This window comes from Neodiprion virginianus, chromosome 5 (assembly GCF_021901495.1).
Source record: "Neodiprion virginianus isolate iyNeoVirg1 chromosome 5, iyNeoVirg1.1, whole genome shotgun sequence".
In the NCBI taxonomy this organism is placed as follows: Eukaryota; Metazoa; Arthropoda; class Insecta; order Hymenoptera; family Diprionidae; genus Neodiprion; species Neodiprion virginianus.
In genome coordinates this window covers 31,420,652-31,441,811 of record NC_060881.1, presented here as the reverse complement: position 1 = coordinate 31,441,811, position 21,160 = coordinate 31,420,652, and the positions used below count along the sequence as shown (strand labels likewise).

General features: G+C 38.7%; 2 protein-coding genes across 7 annotated transcripts in view; one reads left to right on the top strand and one right to left on the bottom strand.

Moving 5' to 3' along the window:
* Positions 1 to 21,160, bottom strand: part of LOC124305371 (uncharacterized) — a 72,338-nt gene that overhangs the window by 50,738 nt on the left and 440 nt on the right. The gene's annotated exons all lie outside the window — the stretch shown is intronic.
* On the top strand, positions 11,114 to 19,538 carry LOC124305367 (dual serine/threonine and tyrosine protein kinase-like). Of its 6 annotated transcripts, XM_046764709.1 has the most exons (5): positions 12,758 to 13,271; positions 13,854 to 14,029; positions 14,816 to 17,242; positions 17,461 to 17,604; positions 18,622 to 19,538. In XM_046764709.1, the coding sequence occupies exons 2-5, from the start codon at positions 13,906 to 13,908 to the stop codon at positions 18,654 to 18,656; spliced, it is 2,730 nt and encodes a 909-aa protein (XP_046620665.1). In that variant the 5' UTR covers positions 12,758 to 13,271; positions 13,854 to 13,905; the 3' UTR covers positions 18,657 to 19,538. The 6 variants fall into 6 exon arrangements, with proteins under 6 accessions (XP_046620663.1, XP_046620664.1, XP_046620662.1 ...); XM_046764707.1 differs by lacking the exons at positions 12,758 to 13,271; positions 18,622 to 19,538 and adding an exon at positions 11,114 to 11,239 and having other exon boundaries at positions 17,461 to 18,500; XM_046764708.1 differs by lacking the exons at positions 12,758 to 13,271; positions 18,622 to 19,538 and adding an exon at positions 11,792 to 11,928 and having other exon boundaries at positions 17,461 to 18,500.

The following is a 21,160-nucleotide window of genomic DNA, read 5'->3' as shown; positions in this document are numbered from 1 at the left end:
GAGGATCGAAGCAATTATCGAGAGACGCGCCCTCGGTTCAAAGTTTCGCAAGGAAATAACATGCATGTCAGTATCTCGTCACACGCGTGAACCAAGGACGGAAATCTTTTTGTTAACGGTTTAAGGTACGACTTGGTATGGTGTGCCATAACTTATAGCGGTGTGCTGGTTTGTCGCTCGCGTTGTACCTACAATACAAATACACAAACATACACACAGACAACGACACGAAACGACGAAACGTCAAATTTAGGGTCCAATTTAATTTAATAGAGGGCAAAGCGGGGATTGAAGCACGCGACCGAAGGGGAAAACCACATTGGACGGAGTGTGTTAAGAGGAGAATTGTGGTGTGGGAAGTAAAGACCGCTGATCGGTATTTAGTGGAGTCTGCGACTGACGTGTACGAGAGAATTGTGCCGACCGTATTCGATGATAACTTTCTCCGTGAAGAGAGCGAGTTAGCGAAAGATATGACGAGAGTCAGGGATGAAGAAAGAGGGTAAAGAATAGAAAAAGAAATTCTTCCCAGATTATTCGACTATAAACACAACTCAAGAAATCATTTCAAGCAAAATCTAACTCAAGATAGTTTTCGCACGAACGATTGTCTAATTCAGTTCATCCTGCATGGTGTACATTAAATTTTGAAAAGGAAGATTGACGAACGAGTCGCGTTTCTTCTATACTGCAGCTGCAGTTGTATAACCAAAGTTCTGGTACACATTTGGAGAAAAAAAATTTGTGCAGTAAAGGAGATGCGATCGAAATACTAGCGCTGTATAGGTTATGCTAAACTAGGAAGAGGGTGTGTCGCTGTCAAGGCGAACAACCACGTTTCCACATTCGGCGAACGAGGCGGCTACACGTAGAGAGTACCAAGGCGATGTGTGTACGTGCGATCCGTTGAATTGGCGAGATTTCAACGGCTGTCGCGTGGTGATCGGGGCGTATGTCACGCCTCTCCATTGTTGTATTGTCGCCTGCAATCTCGCTAAGCGTTTTGCCAGGAACACAGCTCGCGACCCCCGCAAAACCTATTCGAACCGAGGCTGCTCCCAGCATCCCAATATAACCAACACCCTAACCCAAACCACAAAACACACGCAAGAAAATCTCTTAAGCGTTATCATTCTGACGAGAGGAATTATCTGCAAGTCTCTCTGTCGGTCCAATGGTCCTGCAGGAATGGAATCGCGTTTGGGAAATGACTACGATCACAGAACTTGTAAGAAAAATCGGTGAAACGATACCCGTGTAACACTTTAGTTAAACCAATCAGAAAACATATCCAAGGTGATGTCGTATATGATTGATATTTTGTCCTTTATATGTATACGGAAGTAAATACGTAACCTCAAGTAAAGGTATTTACGTGACTTGGGTAACGTCATCTTGGGATATGAACAGATCGAGGAAAAATCGGTCTTCAGTTCTGACAAATCTTACATTTCCTTGCATCACGGATCAACGGTAACCAAGTTTCACTTCCAATCTACACGAAAGAACGCTTCCTGTCGACAAATCTCCCGCATAAAAAAGAAGCTCGTCTCCTCGTTTTAAGCGCTACCGTATAGGTAGCCACGTATGAAGTCTAGCGTAAAACCTGAGGGGACAGTGCGGACAACAAACTAGCTGTCTAAAAGGGAGCTGTCAACACTCCAAACGGCGGCTCAAATGCGCCAGAGAAACTAACACCGAGACAGATTATAGCTCTGGCGTTCATCCGCAAATGGCGGAACCAAGCTCTTTGGAACTCGGGCGCCAATTGGTCGAAGCGTGAAACTAGGTAGAGAGAGAGAGAGAGAGAGAGAGACAGAGAGAACAAGAGGTCATTTTCAGTCCCCTTCTTAAAATGAGCACTAAAAAATTTCACATAACACTTTCTGCGATCGACTGAACGAATTCGTGATGATCGAAACGTACCGTCCAGTCAATTTTCGCGAGAGGTAGGTAAACAAAATAGTGAAAAGAAAGAGGACCCTTTAAAAAAAAAACGGATGTCATGATAGATAGTATACCTTATACCTACCGCAGTAATCGTCGATCGATCAAAATTCGGATAGCGAATAAATACGGTACAAACACGTGTCCCACTTATATCGTAAACATTCTCTGCCCGACCGGCTTGTGAAGATAAATGGCATCCGCGTTTTCTCTGCCTCCACGATACAACATTTGTGCATGGTAGGTACAATTACCCGGACAGAATAGATAGATCGGATATAATACGTGGACTAGATACAGATTCGGATCGGGAACGTTGCTTCGACCCTCGTTTTAAGGAAGGTTGCCCATTTTACGAACCCTCGGGCCGTTCTCCTGTGCGCTTATATCCACCCTCCGCGAAAAGATTTTTTAGACCAGACACTGATACATATGTCAAAAATTTACAATACACGTACTGTACCTATAAGGGACTGCTCAAGTGGCTGGGCTGCACAGAACCCTGTAATCACACTCAATTTGGGATTCGTTCAAGTTATACAACCCGGACGTTTTTCAATGAAAACTTCCATCGTCGGCTCCCTTCGCAAAACTCAAGTACCTTCTTCTGGTAAATCACTTATACATACATACATATATATATATATATATATATATATATATATATATATATGTACGTATAAAAATCACTCGTTATACAACCAACGAAATTGATTCTTTCGCATATCTAATATGTCGTAGAGATTAGCACAATTCGTTAGGAAGACGATGATTATATACGGATCCAAAAGATCATGATTCTTAAACTTTACAACGGCCCCCCTTTTTAAAAGTATAACGATACATTAGGCAGTATTACCACAACTTTGTCCGAATGAGGATCGTCTGACTGCCTGAGAATCAAACCCCATTTTATGTACATTATATACCGAGTGTCTGTACATTGTAATACACGTACACATGTATATATAGAGGTTGTATAAGGTACGGATTGTGCAGAATTCGTTTATATTGAAGCTTCAAGTTTATCAAGTCAAGTGTAGTCTGTAGGCGGGGGTTGGTTATTCGCGGTTATTACATTTTTCCACTTAATTAGCAAAAATATTCTGACTTTATTATCTTACGAAGGAACTCCATTTGCAAGTCCGTGAATCTGTATTTTCAATACGCATACATCTTTTCTACACGGTTCACCATTTTTTTTTTTTTTTTTGTTTCTTTCAAACCTAAAGGAATAACAAACAGATGACAGCGGATAAAAAAAAAAAAAAAAAAAAAAACCGCAAAGAAACTCAAGACTCTGATCAAAAAAAAAAAAAAAAATGGAATTTAATCACGACGTAAATTATTAGTTTCTTGCTAAACGGTCCGCGAAATTTATATTCGATTCCTGCGATTGACCGAAACTCTTTCTTAACGTCATCGTAAGCTAGGCTTGTATGTGAGTATAAAGTTAGTAACGTTACTTTAACGATGCATGCTTTATAGGAACAATCGTTACTTCGCAGATTTAACAATTTCCGAAATTTATTAAACCATGATAAACAGAAACATACCTACTCTTACGTTGAAATTCGAAACTTCTAGAAAGTGATTCGAAAATATCGGTAATAATGATTTTCTTCCCGACGTTCGGCCTCATGTTTTTAACAATCATCAATATTATATCGTCACAAGTTAATGAGCAACAAGGATACTCAAATGAAATACACAGTCGTCGAAGAATGAGGATTGGATGAATTGCCCGATATTCCTTCCCCGTCATGTATGTCCTGTGAGATGAATAGCAACAAGAGCCGTGTATACATATATAGGTATAAAGCCTCGTTCAAACACTAAAGGCTCGCCGCTCCGGTTCCGCATCGTGTGTATGTCGCATTGTAACAGATTCGCCGTAGAACCGCAGAACGCACAAATCCAGAGGATGCGGGTCGCTAAGCAGATTATGTTATAAGCGACAGCGAGTACCGCATACAGTGTCCCACAGGGATGAAGAGAAGACACAGCCAGGCTACGAGCGCGATAAAATTTCTACGGGTTGAATTTATCCACTGAATAAATATTATCGCGCGGAAAAACAATATCGAAAAAATCCAAATACGCATAGACGGTATACGTTAAGGGGAATGTTTCCAATACCTATGTCTGATCGCGATACGTCACCGTCAAATTTTTTCGCACAGTACGGAGATGGGATCACGTATTAACGAAAGTAAGACCTGGTAATCCCATTGCCTGTACGACTTAACTTCAACGACATTAACGCAGCGTGTAATACAGCTACACTTTCTTTTTTACTTTTTTTTTTTGCTCTACAATAACATCGGTAAACATGAAATTTTGATTTCTTCCGCGTAACTTATGTGAAAGAAAAAATAGTTTTATTAGATAAAGTTTGCTTTTGTTGAAATCAAAACGTTATTTCGGATATTAAGACAAGTTATCAATTTTCTCAAACATTTATTGTAAGTAACAATTAAACAAACGTCAGTTTCGCATTTAAATCACTATTATTCGAAAAAAATATCGGATTCGCATTTGAATTACTGTTATTCAAAAATTTAAATGCGAAACTGAAGTTCGTTTGATTGTTATTTAGAATGAAAGTTTGAAAAAATGGATAACTTTTTTTTAAATACGAAATATCGAGCTAGTTTCTACAAAAGTAAAAACTTTAACTCATAAAACTATTCTTTCTTCTCTTACTTACGTGAAAGAAATCAAAATTTGACATCTAGGATCCAAACTCAAAATTCGGGATGACCGGTATTATTTATCAACGTAAAAAAGACAAAGGCAAACGTTGTATAAGTAATAATTAAAAGATTTTGTTTATTATTCGATGCATAGAATCAGAAATTCTCTATTTAAATATAAATTCTAAAAAGAAACAACTTTTTTTGTGAAACTGTGTAATTTTCAATCAAGTTAAAATTTCGTGTTCCACGTAATTTGGAGATATGAGATTCAGCATGAGAATAGGGAAAACAAAATTGAATCAACAAAGTAAACAACAGGGAGAAAAATTAAAATGTAAATCGAAAATACCGATTCACTAAAAACGTTAATGTTTGTTACGATTTACGCGGGAGCAGCTCTCCCCATATTTATATTACGATTCAACGTGTATGACAGGTCATACACGTAGTGAGATTTATTCAAGTGCCAAAATCTGTATGAATATGTGAATAGGTGGCATTATTTATTTATATTTCTTTCTTTCGTTTTTTCATTTCCATTCTCGCGAAATTGAATGCATTACAGGTTACCATGCGGGGAGATAAAATCGTATAATCGCAATGGTACGATTTAATATTCATAAACTAAACGTCATTACACAATCGTAATATACATTATACAAAAATATGTGTTAAAAAATAATTATCTTCGTTTGTTCATACTTATAACATGCACGGTTTTAACCATTATACTCCACACGATTTACTCGACTTGTAACAATATCAAGTGGATGACAATTTGGTCGTGGGGATCACGCGACGACATGACAGCGGACACAGATGGATATTTCGAAGATTTTTTTTTACCTCCCGAGGGGCACCGAAAGCGTTAAATTTCTGTTTACGTAAGGACGAAGGATGAGGGGCCGCGTATGTCTATAACACGTATAAAGTTCGAATTTAAGGTATGGACAGTGACCACGGAACCGGGTGTGAACATATGTCCATGTTTACAAATATATGCGCGGGATTCACCCTCCGTAAAGTGTCTGTACATTGCGTCATGGAGGTATGATACTCTGGAAAAAAAAGAAAAAAAAAACAATTTCGTTGGTATAAATTCGCTTCGGCATTGACAATAGATTTGTGCAATATCGGAGATGCATTCTTAACTATATCTACCTATATTGAAACCGCGAGAATGATGTTTGAGGTAAATGAGAAGATATAATTTTGAAACCCCTAGCATGAAGGTCCAAAAATCAATTCTACCTCGATCAGGTATTTTTAACCTAAAATTTCACTGTGCGATCAGGGGAGTAATTATATACATGTAGACTTTTTCAAATCTTGGCTGAGATCATCGAGAAACTGAAACGAGGAGAAAAAAAATTTCGCAAAAGATTTGCAACGCCATTTAATGAAGATCAAGTTCGTAATGCATCAAACTAAACACGCAATGCCAGATTTTAGGTGTTACAGCAACTGATTTCTGTACAATTGAGTCTATTGCCGTTGTTTTTTTTTTTTTTTTTTTTTTTACAGTTTTTTAAAAGCGATGACTTGGATCTTCTTTTTAGCAATGTAATGATAATGATCTTGCCCGGTTTTTGTTTGCATTTCATTACGGTTTATACCCATCGCTCGTATGCCAGGATGCGAAACAAGGTGTGAATAGAACGCTCTCGGTAATGAGGAATCCATCCATCCATCCATCCATACATCCACCCATCCGCCTACAAACCAACCCCGACAGAATACCACGTAGTCGCGATGCTCTCACTCCTCATTCTCTCCCGCTCTGTTCAACCCGACGCAATGCCGTTTCAACAAATTTCAAGATCCCGGTATGTCTAAAATAGAATTTAAACTACATGGTACACACGGGGAAATGGATTCTGAAACGGTTAAATTTTACAAGTCATCTACGTTGGCAATGCAGATAACTGACTTGTCGAAAAAGTAAACCGTCTCATAATCCATTTCCGCACGTGTGAAAACAAGGCGACACATTGTAAGAAAAAAACAAAAAAAAAAAAAAACCGGTGGTGTTAAGATTGAGAAGAGTCAGAATCAGTGTGAACTATTCTGGAATAATTTTCATGTTCAATCCCGAAATCCAACATCTGGGAAATCAACATCAATCCGCACTGTGGGCTTCGATTATTCACTGAAACCCGTAAGAAAGTCTAACGGATGAATTGGATCGGTCAGACCGGAAGCGTAACCCAATAGATCTTGAAAGGGCGAAGAATTAAGGCATTGCGTGTAGATACGCTACTCCTGATCCGTCATCGCCTGAACATAATTAGCCAACGGCAGTTCTATTCCGTCCATCCATCCTCATTCGCACTCTGCTTTTAGCGTTTCACTAAAACCTAACCTAATCTAACCTAACTCATCCTAACCTAACCTAAGCAAACCTAACCCTCGACGCCTAGAAGTCGAGCAGAGAGAAAGAGCGAGAGATATTGACGCCAGCAGCGACTGGCGACCGGCACAATATCTGATCCCGCCTCCTGAACCCTGCGCTTTTCCAACCAAGTAAGCGAACATCCTCCATTTTGACTTGCGTATAACTGATCAACCCGTGAGAACTGGCTGTATTTACACTGGTAATTTCATTGGTTAAACTTATGCGAATACACTGTACAATAAAAATATATAAAATTTTCGAATCAATAGCTAAAATAATATTCTAGAGTAGTCCGCACAGGATAATCTTAAACACAACATTTCTTTGTACAATGTATCATAGGTATATGCTCAATCTTCTCGGTTTGCGGAAATATGGTTAATCGAATGATTGCATTTCTTTCGTAATCTATACTGCTTAAAGCGACGTGTAAGAAAAATATGGCAGGCTAATAAAGAAAATCGATGATAATTTATATTAACATCGAGAAACTCCGGGCGAAGTGAATCGATACTTGGAAAAGTCGGAAACTGGGTGGTAATCCGTATACCCATAAGGCAGAGGCTTGATTGGTGAAAATTGAGAGATTAGCCAAGTGGGCGATAAGTAACGACAGAGAATCAGAAGCCAACTCATTCTCTCTCTCGTTCTCTCTCTCTCTCTCTCTCTCTCTCTCTCTCTCTGTCTCCTCGTCCCCCATCGCGACTAATTGGCTAATTATTGGATCAGCACTTCCCCTCCATTCTACAGACCCCGAGCGCGTTTCCTTCGAGCACCTACTTAACGGCGTGAGCTAAGCTCGTTATCCATTCTCATCCGAACGAAACCCGCATCAAATGTAGGTATACCACGGGGTTCTACATCATAACCATTTGCCTATCTGTATCATACTTTGGATAGTCTGGCTGCAAACACAAAACGATGTTGCGAAGGCTGGACATAATTTGATATGTGCTATCAATGCATGTGCACAGAGGATGTGACAATGATCAGACTCAAGGATTAGGGAAAGTGCATTAGCGCGGCGAGATTGGGAAAAGAAATTGAATCAAAGGCTAGGATGCTATTCATGCGATTCCCGGTCGCGTCCTTTTCCCGATGATAGGAGTCGACCCCGCGGACAACGATGCGAGAGAAAACAGATCTAATCCAACCCGCGAGGTATGAAATCGACGGAAACCAACTAGAGGGGAAAAGTACAGAAAATTCAAGTATAAAAATACCGAAAACCGCTATCTGGTGTTCGAATAGTTTATAGGTTACAGGCGTATTTTAATATAAAAAAGATTATCCGTCCAATTTCGCTCTCGCGATCAATTTCATACAACAACGTAAAAGTCCGCGAGCTTGCGCGAAGTTTTCCTTGGCTTGAATTACGCGTACGATTAACGTGAACGGATCAGCTGACGCCTGTCATCGGCGCCATTTTAGCTAGAAGAATATCCAAATGAAGCATTTTACCAGATATTTGAATAATTCACATTAAACTAGCGAATTCAAAGCTGCCGCAGGCTGGAATATTTCCCTGTACGTATTTTGATATAATGATACGAGGGGGTGAATGGTCAGTGATCCCTGCACGGTCAGTTGTGTGTCCAAACTCTGAGAGAGTCGGGTTATAGGATGTACCTTGTACGGCTGACGGGCATCGCGACGGAATGGTAGTAGGTACCTAAACAAATCGCGGATTGTTTGCAGTGGCATCGTTTCACGCATGAGGCCATCGATTCTTTATTCTTGTTCCGGGATTCGAGTTGACGCCACTCTAGAACGAGTCGAGTGTAAGCGTACGAGGGCTGCAGCATAGGGACCGCGGATAACCCTCGAGGGTCTTTGATCTGTGCCGATCTTCCAGAAGACCGGGACTCCCGGATTTCCAGAGTCCGCGAACGAGCGAACACTCCGAATATATCCGAGTGCCAAAGAGTGCGACGTTGTTCGTTATGAATCTTGTATATACGACACGATGGCACTTGGTTCGCGATTTCAATTCCCCCCCTCGAAATATATATATATAGACGTAGTATACCCAGGATGGCGCCGCGTTTTACGTTATTATTCACCGGCTTGCATCAAAGATGTCTAATCAATTTCATCCTGAATTCTAAACTTCGTTTCTCTCTTCATTTTAACTCGCGTCAATCAATTCTAGGGACCCTTTTCCTCACCTCTTCAGTTTTTACACCAAATTCGTTATCTTTTTCTTTTTCTTTTTATTGCAATCATCCCAATCAGGTGAAAACTAATGACAAAGAAGGTGAACAAGGTTGCCGTATTTCAAACAATATTCGATTTCTCGGTATTTTATACTGTGACGCTAATTAAGCCGTCAAGTCTGTTTTTCAGATTGCAATGTTAAAAATACTGTAAAAAAAAAAAAAAACCAGCAAATTCGAGTGCTTATCAATTCGCTCGTACAATAATAGCCCGGAAAATTATTTCCGAGGTAATCTGACACTGCACTCGAATTCTAATACATCGATTCTAAATTTAACAACAGCTTGTAGTAATTGATATTCAAACATTGGAAATATTTGAATCGTACAAAACTGTTATAAAGACAAAGGTTTAATTCAGATTTTAATTCAACCGTTTGATGCATTCTTTTTTACCCTCGTGGCTTTTTCCACCGAAAAATAAATTCAATCTTTTTGCCTTGTGTTTTTTTTTTTTTGTTTTTTTTTTCTTTCTGACGCGTCAATTAGATGGCTTACGGAATTGTTTAAGGTACTACATATTCATGAGAGAGATCAGGACGCGTTTAGTGCACGGGGCGAACTGCGGACTGGTGAGTTGATCAAAGAGTCGCGACTCGACGCCGAAAGGTCCTTACAGCCCCTTTCCTGTCTTCGCTCTTCTTTCCGCTTTCCGTTATACGCTTCTCCTACTACTGTACTTTTCAAATAACGAACCCCCCCCCCTCCTCCCTGCCACCCATCATATTGTATACCTTAGCATCTCTTAGATTAACGATTCCACTTTTTCTTTAATGTTTCAAGAGAGTGTACTATACCTCTACTATACACTCCGCCTTGAGTGATAGCAGGAGAGAAAAATTTCTACTGAAGAATCCAAGATCGTTCGATTTCTTCTCTTCTACGTTAAGTACGTTCTTCTTTCATTTCAAATCCCTATATGCATCCAGGAATTAATTAACCACGCTTTTTGATCACCGCGAGATTTTCTTTGTTGATTTCATCGTTAAGTAAGTAATTATTCTGAGAAAATTCTGCTTGATTTGTGAAAAATAAAATTACTGATTAAATGTACAAATATAATGTTTGAAAAAAGAGATAGCGAGCAGATTCAGCTACACTAAATGCGAGTCGTGCTGCCCAAAGTTGAGAATTTTTTACCCACGTGTTTATACCATCAGTACTTTTTCCCCGGAACAGATTGATTCTCCTGGCGAATGATTGTCACAGTCTTCATTACAATATTGCTAAAATTATTGTATTTGCCTGAATACCGATCGTACCGACCTCGTCCTGAAATAACGCTTGCCAATCGTCAACCAGACGGACTGGTATTTTTCTCAACTCGGCGGATAAATAATGGTGCTTGTCAATCCAACAAACAAGTACTTGCCGTTGCTTGATAACCGATGATCAGTCGGTAATAAAAATGATCGTCGGTAATATTACCAACAAAGTGAACTCGGCATCAATTACATTTTTTTTAACAGCGGAACTGCAGTTGAGCGCAGACCGGAAACAACATGTTCAATTATCAAATAATAATTTTCAACTTCATCGTTTACTTGTTTACCCCACGTGCCATATGAGCTGTGTATAGTTGATAATATACAAACTGACGAATTGAATTTAAATAATCGAAAGAATGCAATAAATTATTACATTGTGATGTCTGGCCGGTTAGAGTTATCGCAGCCTCGTCAATAATTATTCATCCGATTTGCGTTATTGTTATTTTTTGTTTTCGTTGATATCCCATTTCTCCAGATTAAACCATACAACAAACAAGCGGTAGGCAAAGTGGAAATGCATAGTTACTGACCTAAAACCTCGATGTCATTTTAGTTCCACAATATGAATTAAACAAGCTACTGGTCGTATAAAATCGTCATTTTATATACGAGAGCGATTAATAACAACGAAACAACAAAAGTTAAACTAGTATCTCGTATTTCCCGTACTCTGCTCATCGAAAATCATCAGTCGCTTAACTGTCGATAAAGGTAAGTTAATACTTGTCTTTTTTTCATCAGTCCTGAATCCCTCTGCAGAACTAATATGTGAAACATTTGTGCGATTTTTTATACGCAATTTTCACCGCACATATTTATAATCTTCTCGAGATATAACAATAGGTTATTACCGGCAATTATCGAATGCGTACACCGATTTTTCGATTTTTGAATTTCGATTCAACGGTTTTAAATCCAACACCTTTTGATATTTCGATGCTTGTTTATAAATTTCAAAGCTATTCTGAACAGTTTTCGAATGTATTTCAAATATATGCCGTTGTAATAAAATTCACGTACATTCGTTGTCACGTGACAAGTCACATGCATTGTTGTTCAACGCTGCTGCAATCTGTCGAGTACATGTATTCAATATTCTAGAAAACAGTTGATACACAGATGACATATACCAGCCGAATGACCCATCAACTCCAAACACACCCGTACAAACATTTTCTACGTACATGCGCGCACATCGTGTGTTGGTAATACATCTATACTTTAGATTGCAGTAGAGCATCGATATTCCGGTAGGCCTGGTGTCAATATTACGTGATTTTTCATTTACATTATAGTCAAAATGAATGCACAAATCATATGCATACCATTGTGCGCAGTGACATGTCAGTGCATACACATACGACTCCGACTCCCTGTAACAACTGGCAGAAGAAAACGAGGTTGAGTGAGAAGTAGAAGGAGAATCGAGGTTCTACTATACCGATATTTATCATCAATATAAAGTCTTTGCAGTAATCTTTCGTATACGCATCGTAACATCGTGATTCTGTGAAAAACCGTGCCTTGCAGTCATGATTAATTGAATCGTAAAGATTATTGTAGACAACGTTTGACCGGACTTTTATAGACAAGTATAATAACAGTATCGATAACTGACTTTGGGATTTTTTACACCAGTTTCAAATCGGACAGTGATTACGTTCTATTATTACGCTTGCGGTAGCATCTATTTTAGCTTCTGATGTCAGTTGTATGCATATGCAGTATACACATACCGTCGCATACTAGGATTCGAGCATCTCCATAACTATATACTGTAAATGGCGGTAACTACAAATCGAAAATCGGAACGTCTACGAAATATTGTCAAAGTCATCGTCGCGCTGCGGATGTTCGACATAATTGACAAAAGAAAAAATAATGGCACGTGAAACGGAATGGCACGTACGAGATCAAAACTTTTAATGCTAGATCGGCTAGCGTAATTAATGAATTTGTCGAACGAAACCGAGTAGCCGCTAATTCGAATAAAAATTGGATCAAACCGCGTGCAATGACCTCCAGCTCTGGTCCGGGAATTCCCTAATATCCGGCATGAACATTGGATTGAACTTGATAATACAATTTCAAAGACGGAATCCTTTCTCAAGAGAAACTTTGAGAAATTCGTTAGAATATTTGAAAGTAATTTCAATTGAATTTCAACAAATTTTTCGTCACAACCAAGTGAATTAGATCCAAGTTATCCGGAATTTAAAATCGATCGATTTCTCTCGAATTAAAAAGCACTTCGCGGTGCTCTGTTAAAACACTAAAAATTTCCGACTCAAACGAAAACCAAAACCGCCCTTACGTTGACTGAAGCTGATAAGATTTTATTCGTAATTGCTCAAAACGTTCGAAAAGCTGTTTGAAATTGGTCATCCAAAATTGAACTTATAGTTTATGGACGTAGGTGGCGCTACTTGCGAATAATACACGAAACGCATGCAGCTCACTTGCATGAGAAAGTTAGTAACCGTCATGCGCTAGTCGGGACAGTTTGATGTATGTCATACAAGTCGAAATTACATACATACATACATTTCGTAAAAACTTAGGTACTGCTCCGGTAACTTGTTGTTTGTGCTGCGCGGTCATGGAGGCATATGCTTTGAACCAGAATCCAATAAGCCGTGCTGTTGACCGCATTGAAATTCAGGAAAACCTGCTAGACTCTTTCATTTTTCCAAACATCAACAAGAGCTTCGGCGATACTGCGTGCCAACCATAATTTTAAAACGTAATTTAATTACCGATCGATCCGAGTTTACAATCACGTAGACTAGTTCAGTTAGGATTCTCGTAACTCTGGCTAATCCAATCTCAAATCCGTTAGCGTAACAACACAGATGCGCATTTGAATTCGGACAATCGAACGTTGAACTACGTTAACGTAATTTATATGGCTAATCTGCCCCCCCCCCCCCCCCCCCTCCAGAATCTAACAAACTGTCTATTCTGACAGGTTTTATAAGATTTTTGAAAAATAATTCCCCCATGCATACCATATTCAAGTCTAATCTGAATACACAAACCCCTTCTCTTCGACCGTTCTTCATAACCTTCAAAAGAACATTGTTAATCTCTGATCACTTTGGATGGGAAATTTACTGATCCCAGCGGAGCAATCAAAGGCTTGCAGTCAGTGGCTTTACGTTTTTCTTTGAGTGTTCTTTTCCTTTTTCTGGCACTCCAAACTAATGTACTAAAACTTGTCGGTCATAAGCTACGTAATAGACATACAGCGTCTTTTATATGTTAGTGAAGAGCTTGCCGCTCCATAATATTTGCTAAATTATATCTTGGATGCTTCTATTTTTAGGATATGAAACACATTCCTTGCCACTGCCCAGTACTAAACTCAGAGTATCAAGATGGTGAGCAGGCTGCGATTGGAGTTCAGAAAATACTACAAAAACAGAAGGAAACTAAGATGTATTCTAAAGGAAACTCAGCGGACGCTTGACGCCATTGCTGCTGAAAATTTCTTTCCAGATGGTAAATTTTGTATTTTTTTTTCACAGATCGACAGTATTTATGGCAATGGATTTGTCGTCAACCAACGTTGAATTCGATTACTCTGATTGTATCAATTTTCTACAGTTGAATGAAAGTGATGTTGCTAAAGTCATTTCTGAATTAGATGAAACTTCTAACGCAGGACCAGACAATATGCCTTCGTTGCTTGTCAAAAAGTGTGCTTTATTTTATGTGAGAATGTTAATGAGAGTTAACTTATCCCTATCACTCAGATGTTTTCTTAATGCTGAAAGAAGTGCTTCATCATTCCACTGTACAAATAAGATGATTCTTCTAAGATGAACGACCCAATCATTGAATACAACATTTTCTCTAAACTAATTCATAATGTAGTTTGCAATTCACTTGCACAGTTTTTTCATAAATTTCTTATGCCTTTACAGCATTGACTTTTATCTGGCCCCTCCATGTCAACTATTCTCTGCGTTTACCAAATATATTATCGATAGTTTGAGCAAATGCTAGACTGTTGACTTGATAAACTCTGTTCTTATTACTGCTACCCATATTGTAAATATTAATTTGAAATTTACAGTTCTAATCTATACCTTGTCACTGGACTATCCAGAAATTTAGGTGACTATGTTTGAAAAATTTGTATTTTATATTGACTCATTTTCATTTACAATAAGGCTGACACCCAATAATTATTACAATTCATAACCAGATAAATGATATATCTAAGTCTGAACAAAGTTAAAAAAGATGGCAGCCAAATTTATCGGCGGGTACTTCAAATTACAGAAAACGTGAGCACAGACTTGCTAACGCCGTTGACATTGGAAAGGATTACTCACATTCTTGAAGACTCGCCAGCAATAGTAATAATGGGTCAAGATACAAAGACAAAAGCGTGCCTAGTGAACATGTTATTATCGTCTGACATTTTACCAACTTGTAACGGCTCATGGAGATGGATAAAGATCAGCTACGGAGAGACGAATCACGTCAGTCTGACGCTGAACCTGGAATACGAGGTGGTGGAGAGGCTTCACTGCAACGAAAAAACGTGGACTACTCTTCCCGTCGAAGATCTAACACGAAGCGAGAACGACGACATCAATTGCCCAGCTGTCCTTGAAGTGAAAGTGGACAAGGTTGTGCTAAGAGACAATGTACAAATATTTGTAACCCCTAAAGATGGCGCCACTAAAGTGTTGTCAAAAGGAATCCTGAAAGTCTTACCAATATTCTTTTACGCACTGGGAGAGCATCCCCTGAGCCAAGAAAACTTGGATGAATTGAGAGACCTGAAAGAAACTTATCCCGATTACCCGGTTCTCTTTATATCCTCAGAAATCAATATGTTAGTTAACGATGCAGATATGGAATTAACAGAATCCGAACAACACCACCTCCAGGAAACCATGTCCGAGAACAGGTCAACGTCCCTACAAGACAGAGAGGAGATAATCACGGAAAAAATGAATCTCCTTGGTCTTACATGGTTGAATCAAATAGCTAGTCTGGGATTCATGCGAATGGAGGAATCTGTCGAGGTTGATCAACTCTCCTGGCTCGTTGGAAGTAACTACAACAGCTCTAGTCAGTTCATAAATTCACAACAAAAGATGGACCAATTACTTCGATTCACAGAGGAGTGCCTGCAGAAGTATTTGGTGAACGCCAGCAACCTGTTGAACGGAGTCCATACGACTAGTCTACGCAAATTCATACTGAGCGCTTTTGACATGGCGAGAGAATTGCAGATAACGCCGCGTAGGATACAATACGCGCGACAAAAGGAGAATGAGTTGTACAGCAGTTTGATGAAGTTGGTTAGCGAGAAGCAGGAGGAGGTTACCGAACTGATACAAAACATTATTGACGAAATGAAAACTGATCTGATCGAGGGGGATCGCAATTACCACAGCGAAAGTATTAACCTGGAAAATGACGACACGAGAGAATGGTGCGACACCATTCGTGCGGCGACGCTCAAAGTCCAAAGACTGCTGCTGAGCTCTCTGAGTGAACGAGTGGCCAAACAATTAGTAACATCTGTCGACTGCCTGCGAGAAACGTTCGTTGGAACATTGCAGAGGTGTTTGCTGAGTCTCGAAAGGAGTTGCGAGCACGAGTCTAGTCTGTTGGCGAGCGACGCCCTCAAGCAGATACTATCGGCAGCGTACAACGTCGAGTTAACTGATAATTCCACGTCAATGGTTCACTCGTTCCTAGAGAGATTAAGGCAACTGGTCAAGTCCCTCCCACTTCCCTGGTCTTCGACACCAGTACTCGACGTTTCGTGGAGGAGAAGAGTAGCCGTTGACATTCTAAACTCTCTAAATTCAGCCCGGCTCTCTAAAGCCATAGCAACGCAGTTCAGAGAAAAGGTGAAATCCTCGCATGACTCATTTCAGTCAGCGCTTCGCTCTCTAGAAAGTCATTACTCTGGTAAGCTTGAAAGAACGGAGGAACAGAGGGTCGCGATAAGGAAAATCCACGCCCCAAGACTGGCTAGACTTGCTCTAGAATCTACATCCATGAGCGATATGGTGAGATATGGGATACCACGTCAGGGTAAAGAGATTGGCAGGGGTCAGTACGGTGTTGTGTTCTCCTGCGATGAATGGGGAGGGGCACCGGGTCCATGTGCGGTGAAATCGGTCGTACCACCTGACGACAAACACTGGAACGACTTGGCAATGGAATTTTACTACACAAGATCGATACCCGATCACAAAAGGATAGTAAAGCTGCGCGGTTCGGTTGTCGACGACTCGTATGGCGGCGGTTGCGGACTCTCGCCAGCTGTGCTACTCGTTACAGACCGCCTGAGCCGAGACCTTTACTGCGGAATAAAGGCAGGACTGTCATGGCTTGAAAGAATTCAGATTGCAATAGACGTCATCGAGGGGATAAGGTACCTTCATTCCCAAGGACTAGTTCACCGCGATATCAAACTGAAGAACGTTTTATTGGATACAGACAACCGTGCCAAACTAACGGATCTCGGCTTTTGCATACCAGAAGCGATGATGTCTGGCAGTATCGTCGGCACTCCAGTACACATGGCGCCGGAACTAATTTCAGGACATTATGACAGTAGCGTAGATGTCTATGCATTCGGAGTCTTGTTCTGGTATATATGTGCGGGAAATGTACGACTCCCCTTTGCCTTCGAACAATTTCACAACAAGGAACAGCTCTGGACAAGCGTTAGAAGAGGTGAGTACAAGATCATCGATGAAAACTTTGCATCGGCAATTAAATTGATTAGAAAAAACATGATCAGCTGTTTGTCTCTCGACTGAGTAGTTCGATGGAAAAGGACAGTAATTCTAGCTTCTAATATTTTGTGGAGATTGAGTTAAAAAAATTCTCTTCGACCTCTACTTGGAAGATCTTCACTCCTACCGTTTAATAAAATTTTGTCATATGTTTAGGCTTGAGACCAGAAAGACTCGACCATTTTGATGACGAATGTTGGACACTAATGGAGCAATGCTGGGCTGGCGAACCACCGCGAAGGCCATTGTTAGGTGCTGTACTACCCGTCCTTGAGTCGATACGAGAAAGAGCCGAACAAGGCAAGTCTGAACAGCAAAAAGACTTCTTAAATGCAAGAGAGGCTTCTTCTTTAATTAAAAGTCCGGCTGTTTCATTGACTGAGCCATATAATCAAAGAGGAGTGATAACTAATGCACATACTGCGAAACCAAGGCCTCGTAGATTTATTAAACATCCTGCTCTACACATGACGAATTTTTTCTACAGTAGCACTTGTCCTAACTTGTACATTCAGATGCGAGAATTTTGAGAATTGTAACCATTTCTTCACGCATTTTTTCTGTTGGTATCAAATCATCGATAATTCTTAATTGTTGTTATTATTATTGTTCACCGTTTTGTAGCAAGTAGTGTTGTTGATTTTTCAATCCCCTCGGTATTTTCTGAATACTTTTTTTTATTACATGTTATCATACAAATTTTTTAATCAATGACGATTGTCATTTGCTTTGTGAAATAAATCCACTTTTAATTAGTATTACAATGCGTAATTTTTTTTGCTCTCTTATACAAATTCTAATTAACTTGGAGGTATTAAATAAAGTTGTTTTTTTTATATGTTATGTCGCATATTACTTTTATTGTTATTAAACATTTTTGACTTTGACGGTAATATTAAGCTACGACAACACATGTATAATAATTTGTACATCTGACTTTTGATTATTAAACAATGAATAAATAAAAAAAGAAAATAACACGATTTTTGACTGCCTAAAATGTATATTTTTTTCACGTTTATTCGGGGAGAAGCTGGACAGACCAATGTTAATGTTACGAATATCTTCTACCGCCTTTTGCTCTGTATCAAATTTCCGCTATTATCTCAAGACTGTGTTTGCTTTGTCTTCAAATTCTCATTTCCTTTCTTTCTTTCTTCCAAAGTAATATTATCATTCATGCTTTCCAAGGGTCACCCAAAAAGTACACAAAAACCAAAGATTAACCAATAGTGCAGACTTATATCTAACAATTTATTTGTTAGAATTGTATAAACTGGTTTTGGTTAGGCATGACCGATTTATCTTAAATTTCAGATGACGACTCTTCTGTGTCAGATACTGGGCCATGAACAAAAACAAAGCATGGAGTGAAATCTCAATGAAGGACAACACCAAATTACATTCATTTGCATGTACATTTACGCGTCAAAATGTTCGATGACTAGTGAATATATAAAAGGGCATATCTGCGCAAGGATACGTGTAGAAGTATTGAAAGACAAGTAGTGAAAAAAGTTAAAAAGAAAATGAACTTCTTGTAAAAAAAAAGAAACGAATGATTAAGTATTTATAAATATCAGTGAGATAATAATATATCTTTGACAGAAATTATATACCACTGATATCATTAGATTCTAACTATTCTTGAGAAGAAATATCAAAACTAATAAACAGTACTTAGGAATTTAGCAGCTGAGGATAGATTGTAATTTTTATAAATATACGTAAAAACGTGTAAACCTATGCATCATGTGAGATTATTTTTTATTTAATGTAATTATTATTTTTTAGAACTACGTAGAAATACTTTAATAAACATATTTTTTAATACTTTAATCAAGGTGTATCAATGACTGCATCATTTACGCGATGTTATGCATCAACAATATTTATTAAAGTATACATAAATATTTGTATGTGATTAAGAAACTAGTCTAGTTTAATAAATCATGAACGTCATTGTTATTATCTTGATTATTGTAATTATTGCAACAGCTCTAAGTTGCTTTTAGCCTTTTCAAGCTCATGGAGGAATTTGTAAAATTGTCCAAGTGTCATTTCCGTAAATATATTACTTCTTTCGCCGTTACCCTCGTCGACGAGTAAGCGTAGCTGGAGAAATGTTTTTCCCAATCTATCAGATTCGCTACTCGCTGCTGTCACTGTCATAATAAAAAATAAGGCGCATTTATGACTGTATTTTATACAGTTATCTTCATTTAACAACTATATTTCCGTCTTATTATTTTCTTCGTGACTACTGATGCTACCCTTACCCCCAAATTTCCATCCCACGTCGAGTATTTTACTCGGGACAATATTCATTTCACGTAAGATACTACATACATCACATACCAAATAGTATTTTCTCACTAAAATCCTCACATGATGCACAGTCATAGGCTATATATATTACTGCAGATCGTGCACCTCTCTTCTGATTTTAATCATGCAAATTGAAAACACAGTTCCCTCCATTCGAACTATGTAGTTTTGTCCAATATGCGTATAACCACGAACTACATACATGGATGTTCTGAACGTAGATATACGAGTGTGCAAAGGACTCCTCTGTCCACTCGCCCAATTGCACTCGCTTATCTACGAACCTTCAATCCATATAGATACAACCCTCGCAGCTGGTAGGAATCAGGTTGTCCTTAGAATCGCAGAGTATTAAGTTCACGGACAAATGGCTCGTTTAAATTTGTGTGTAAAACGCTACAATACATGCTACTGTGCAGAAACGGTTTGCAAAAAAAAAAAATCATAGGCAAATAAGTAGGCCCGCTACCGTGTGGAATTTTATAATATACGATATTTGCCTTCGAACAAGAAATACTTACTCGGTGAGTTGGAAATTGACGTTACCGAAATTACTTGATTTTTTCAGATTTACGAGACAACGATTTGACTGTTTTTATACGATTTTGAAATCAATTATTCTTAGCTTATATATGGTATACGGTGGAAGATTCGAAGTAAAAGCGATCAATAATTGCATTTCTTTATAACAGAGATATGGTACATATTCCACAAATCACAATACAAATAGAATTTCGGCCAACTCGGTACCCAGGTAGAAATTTGACGTTTTTGTATTTAAAAGACTATAGAGAAAAACTTTGACTTTATATTACGAGACTGCCTCAAAAAAAATATTTTTTTCATCTCCCACTTCATGCAACCATAGTTTATAGCATAATATTGAACCTCGTGAAAGTAAAACGCCGAGTGATTTTCTTAAGCGGTGCCGAATCGAGATTTTGTATTCGCTATTCGATAAACACGTAAGAAATCCAATTCTGTCTGTTCAATGGAGATTCAAATTTCTCTATACAATAGACGGAATGGAATTTCACTAAACGTATACACAACAAAATTCGACTACTTTAATCTAGAATTAAAACATTCTTCTTTCATTTCCTTATCTTTGTATAGTATCAAAAGTATCCGGTTTTCCATTTACGTAAAAAATTTAGTGAAATTCTATTTAGGGGGTAATAGCATTTCATAATTCATGACATTGTCGAGATGCATCGTGGTAAGCTAAATAAAAACTGACACTTGCCCTCGCGGGATATTGTCACTAAGGAGAATGAAAAAGAAGTGAAAAAAAGATAGGTTGCTAGGTTAGGTCAAACCTTCGGCCTCGTTATTTGTCGTAATCATGAATATGGATAGTAATTAATATACCAGATATGTGATAGACAACGTGTCGGTTGTTATGCCGATCTCTAACACAAATTTGATTTGTCACACTTTACGACGACACAGCTTATGCCACTTGATCAATGACAGGAGTGTCAAATATAATTGGCCCGAACTGTGTACCTCGGTGCCTCGTAAGCAG

Bases quoted from the DNA above. Each gene is read 5' to 3' on its own strand.
- LOC124305367 (XM_046764707.1), top strand. From the start codon at position 13,906: ATGGTGAGCAGGCTGCGATTGGAGTTCAGAAAATACTACAAAAACAGA. The intron at 14,030-14,815 runs GTAAATTTTGTA...TTCAAATTACAG, and splicing joins TGAAAATTTCTTTCCAGATG to AAAACGTGAGCACAGACTTG. The intron at 17,243-17,460 runs GTGAGTACAAGA...TCATATGTTTAG, and splicing joins CTGGACAAGCGTTAGAAGAG to GCTTGAGACCAGAAAGACTC.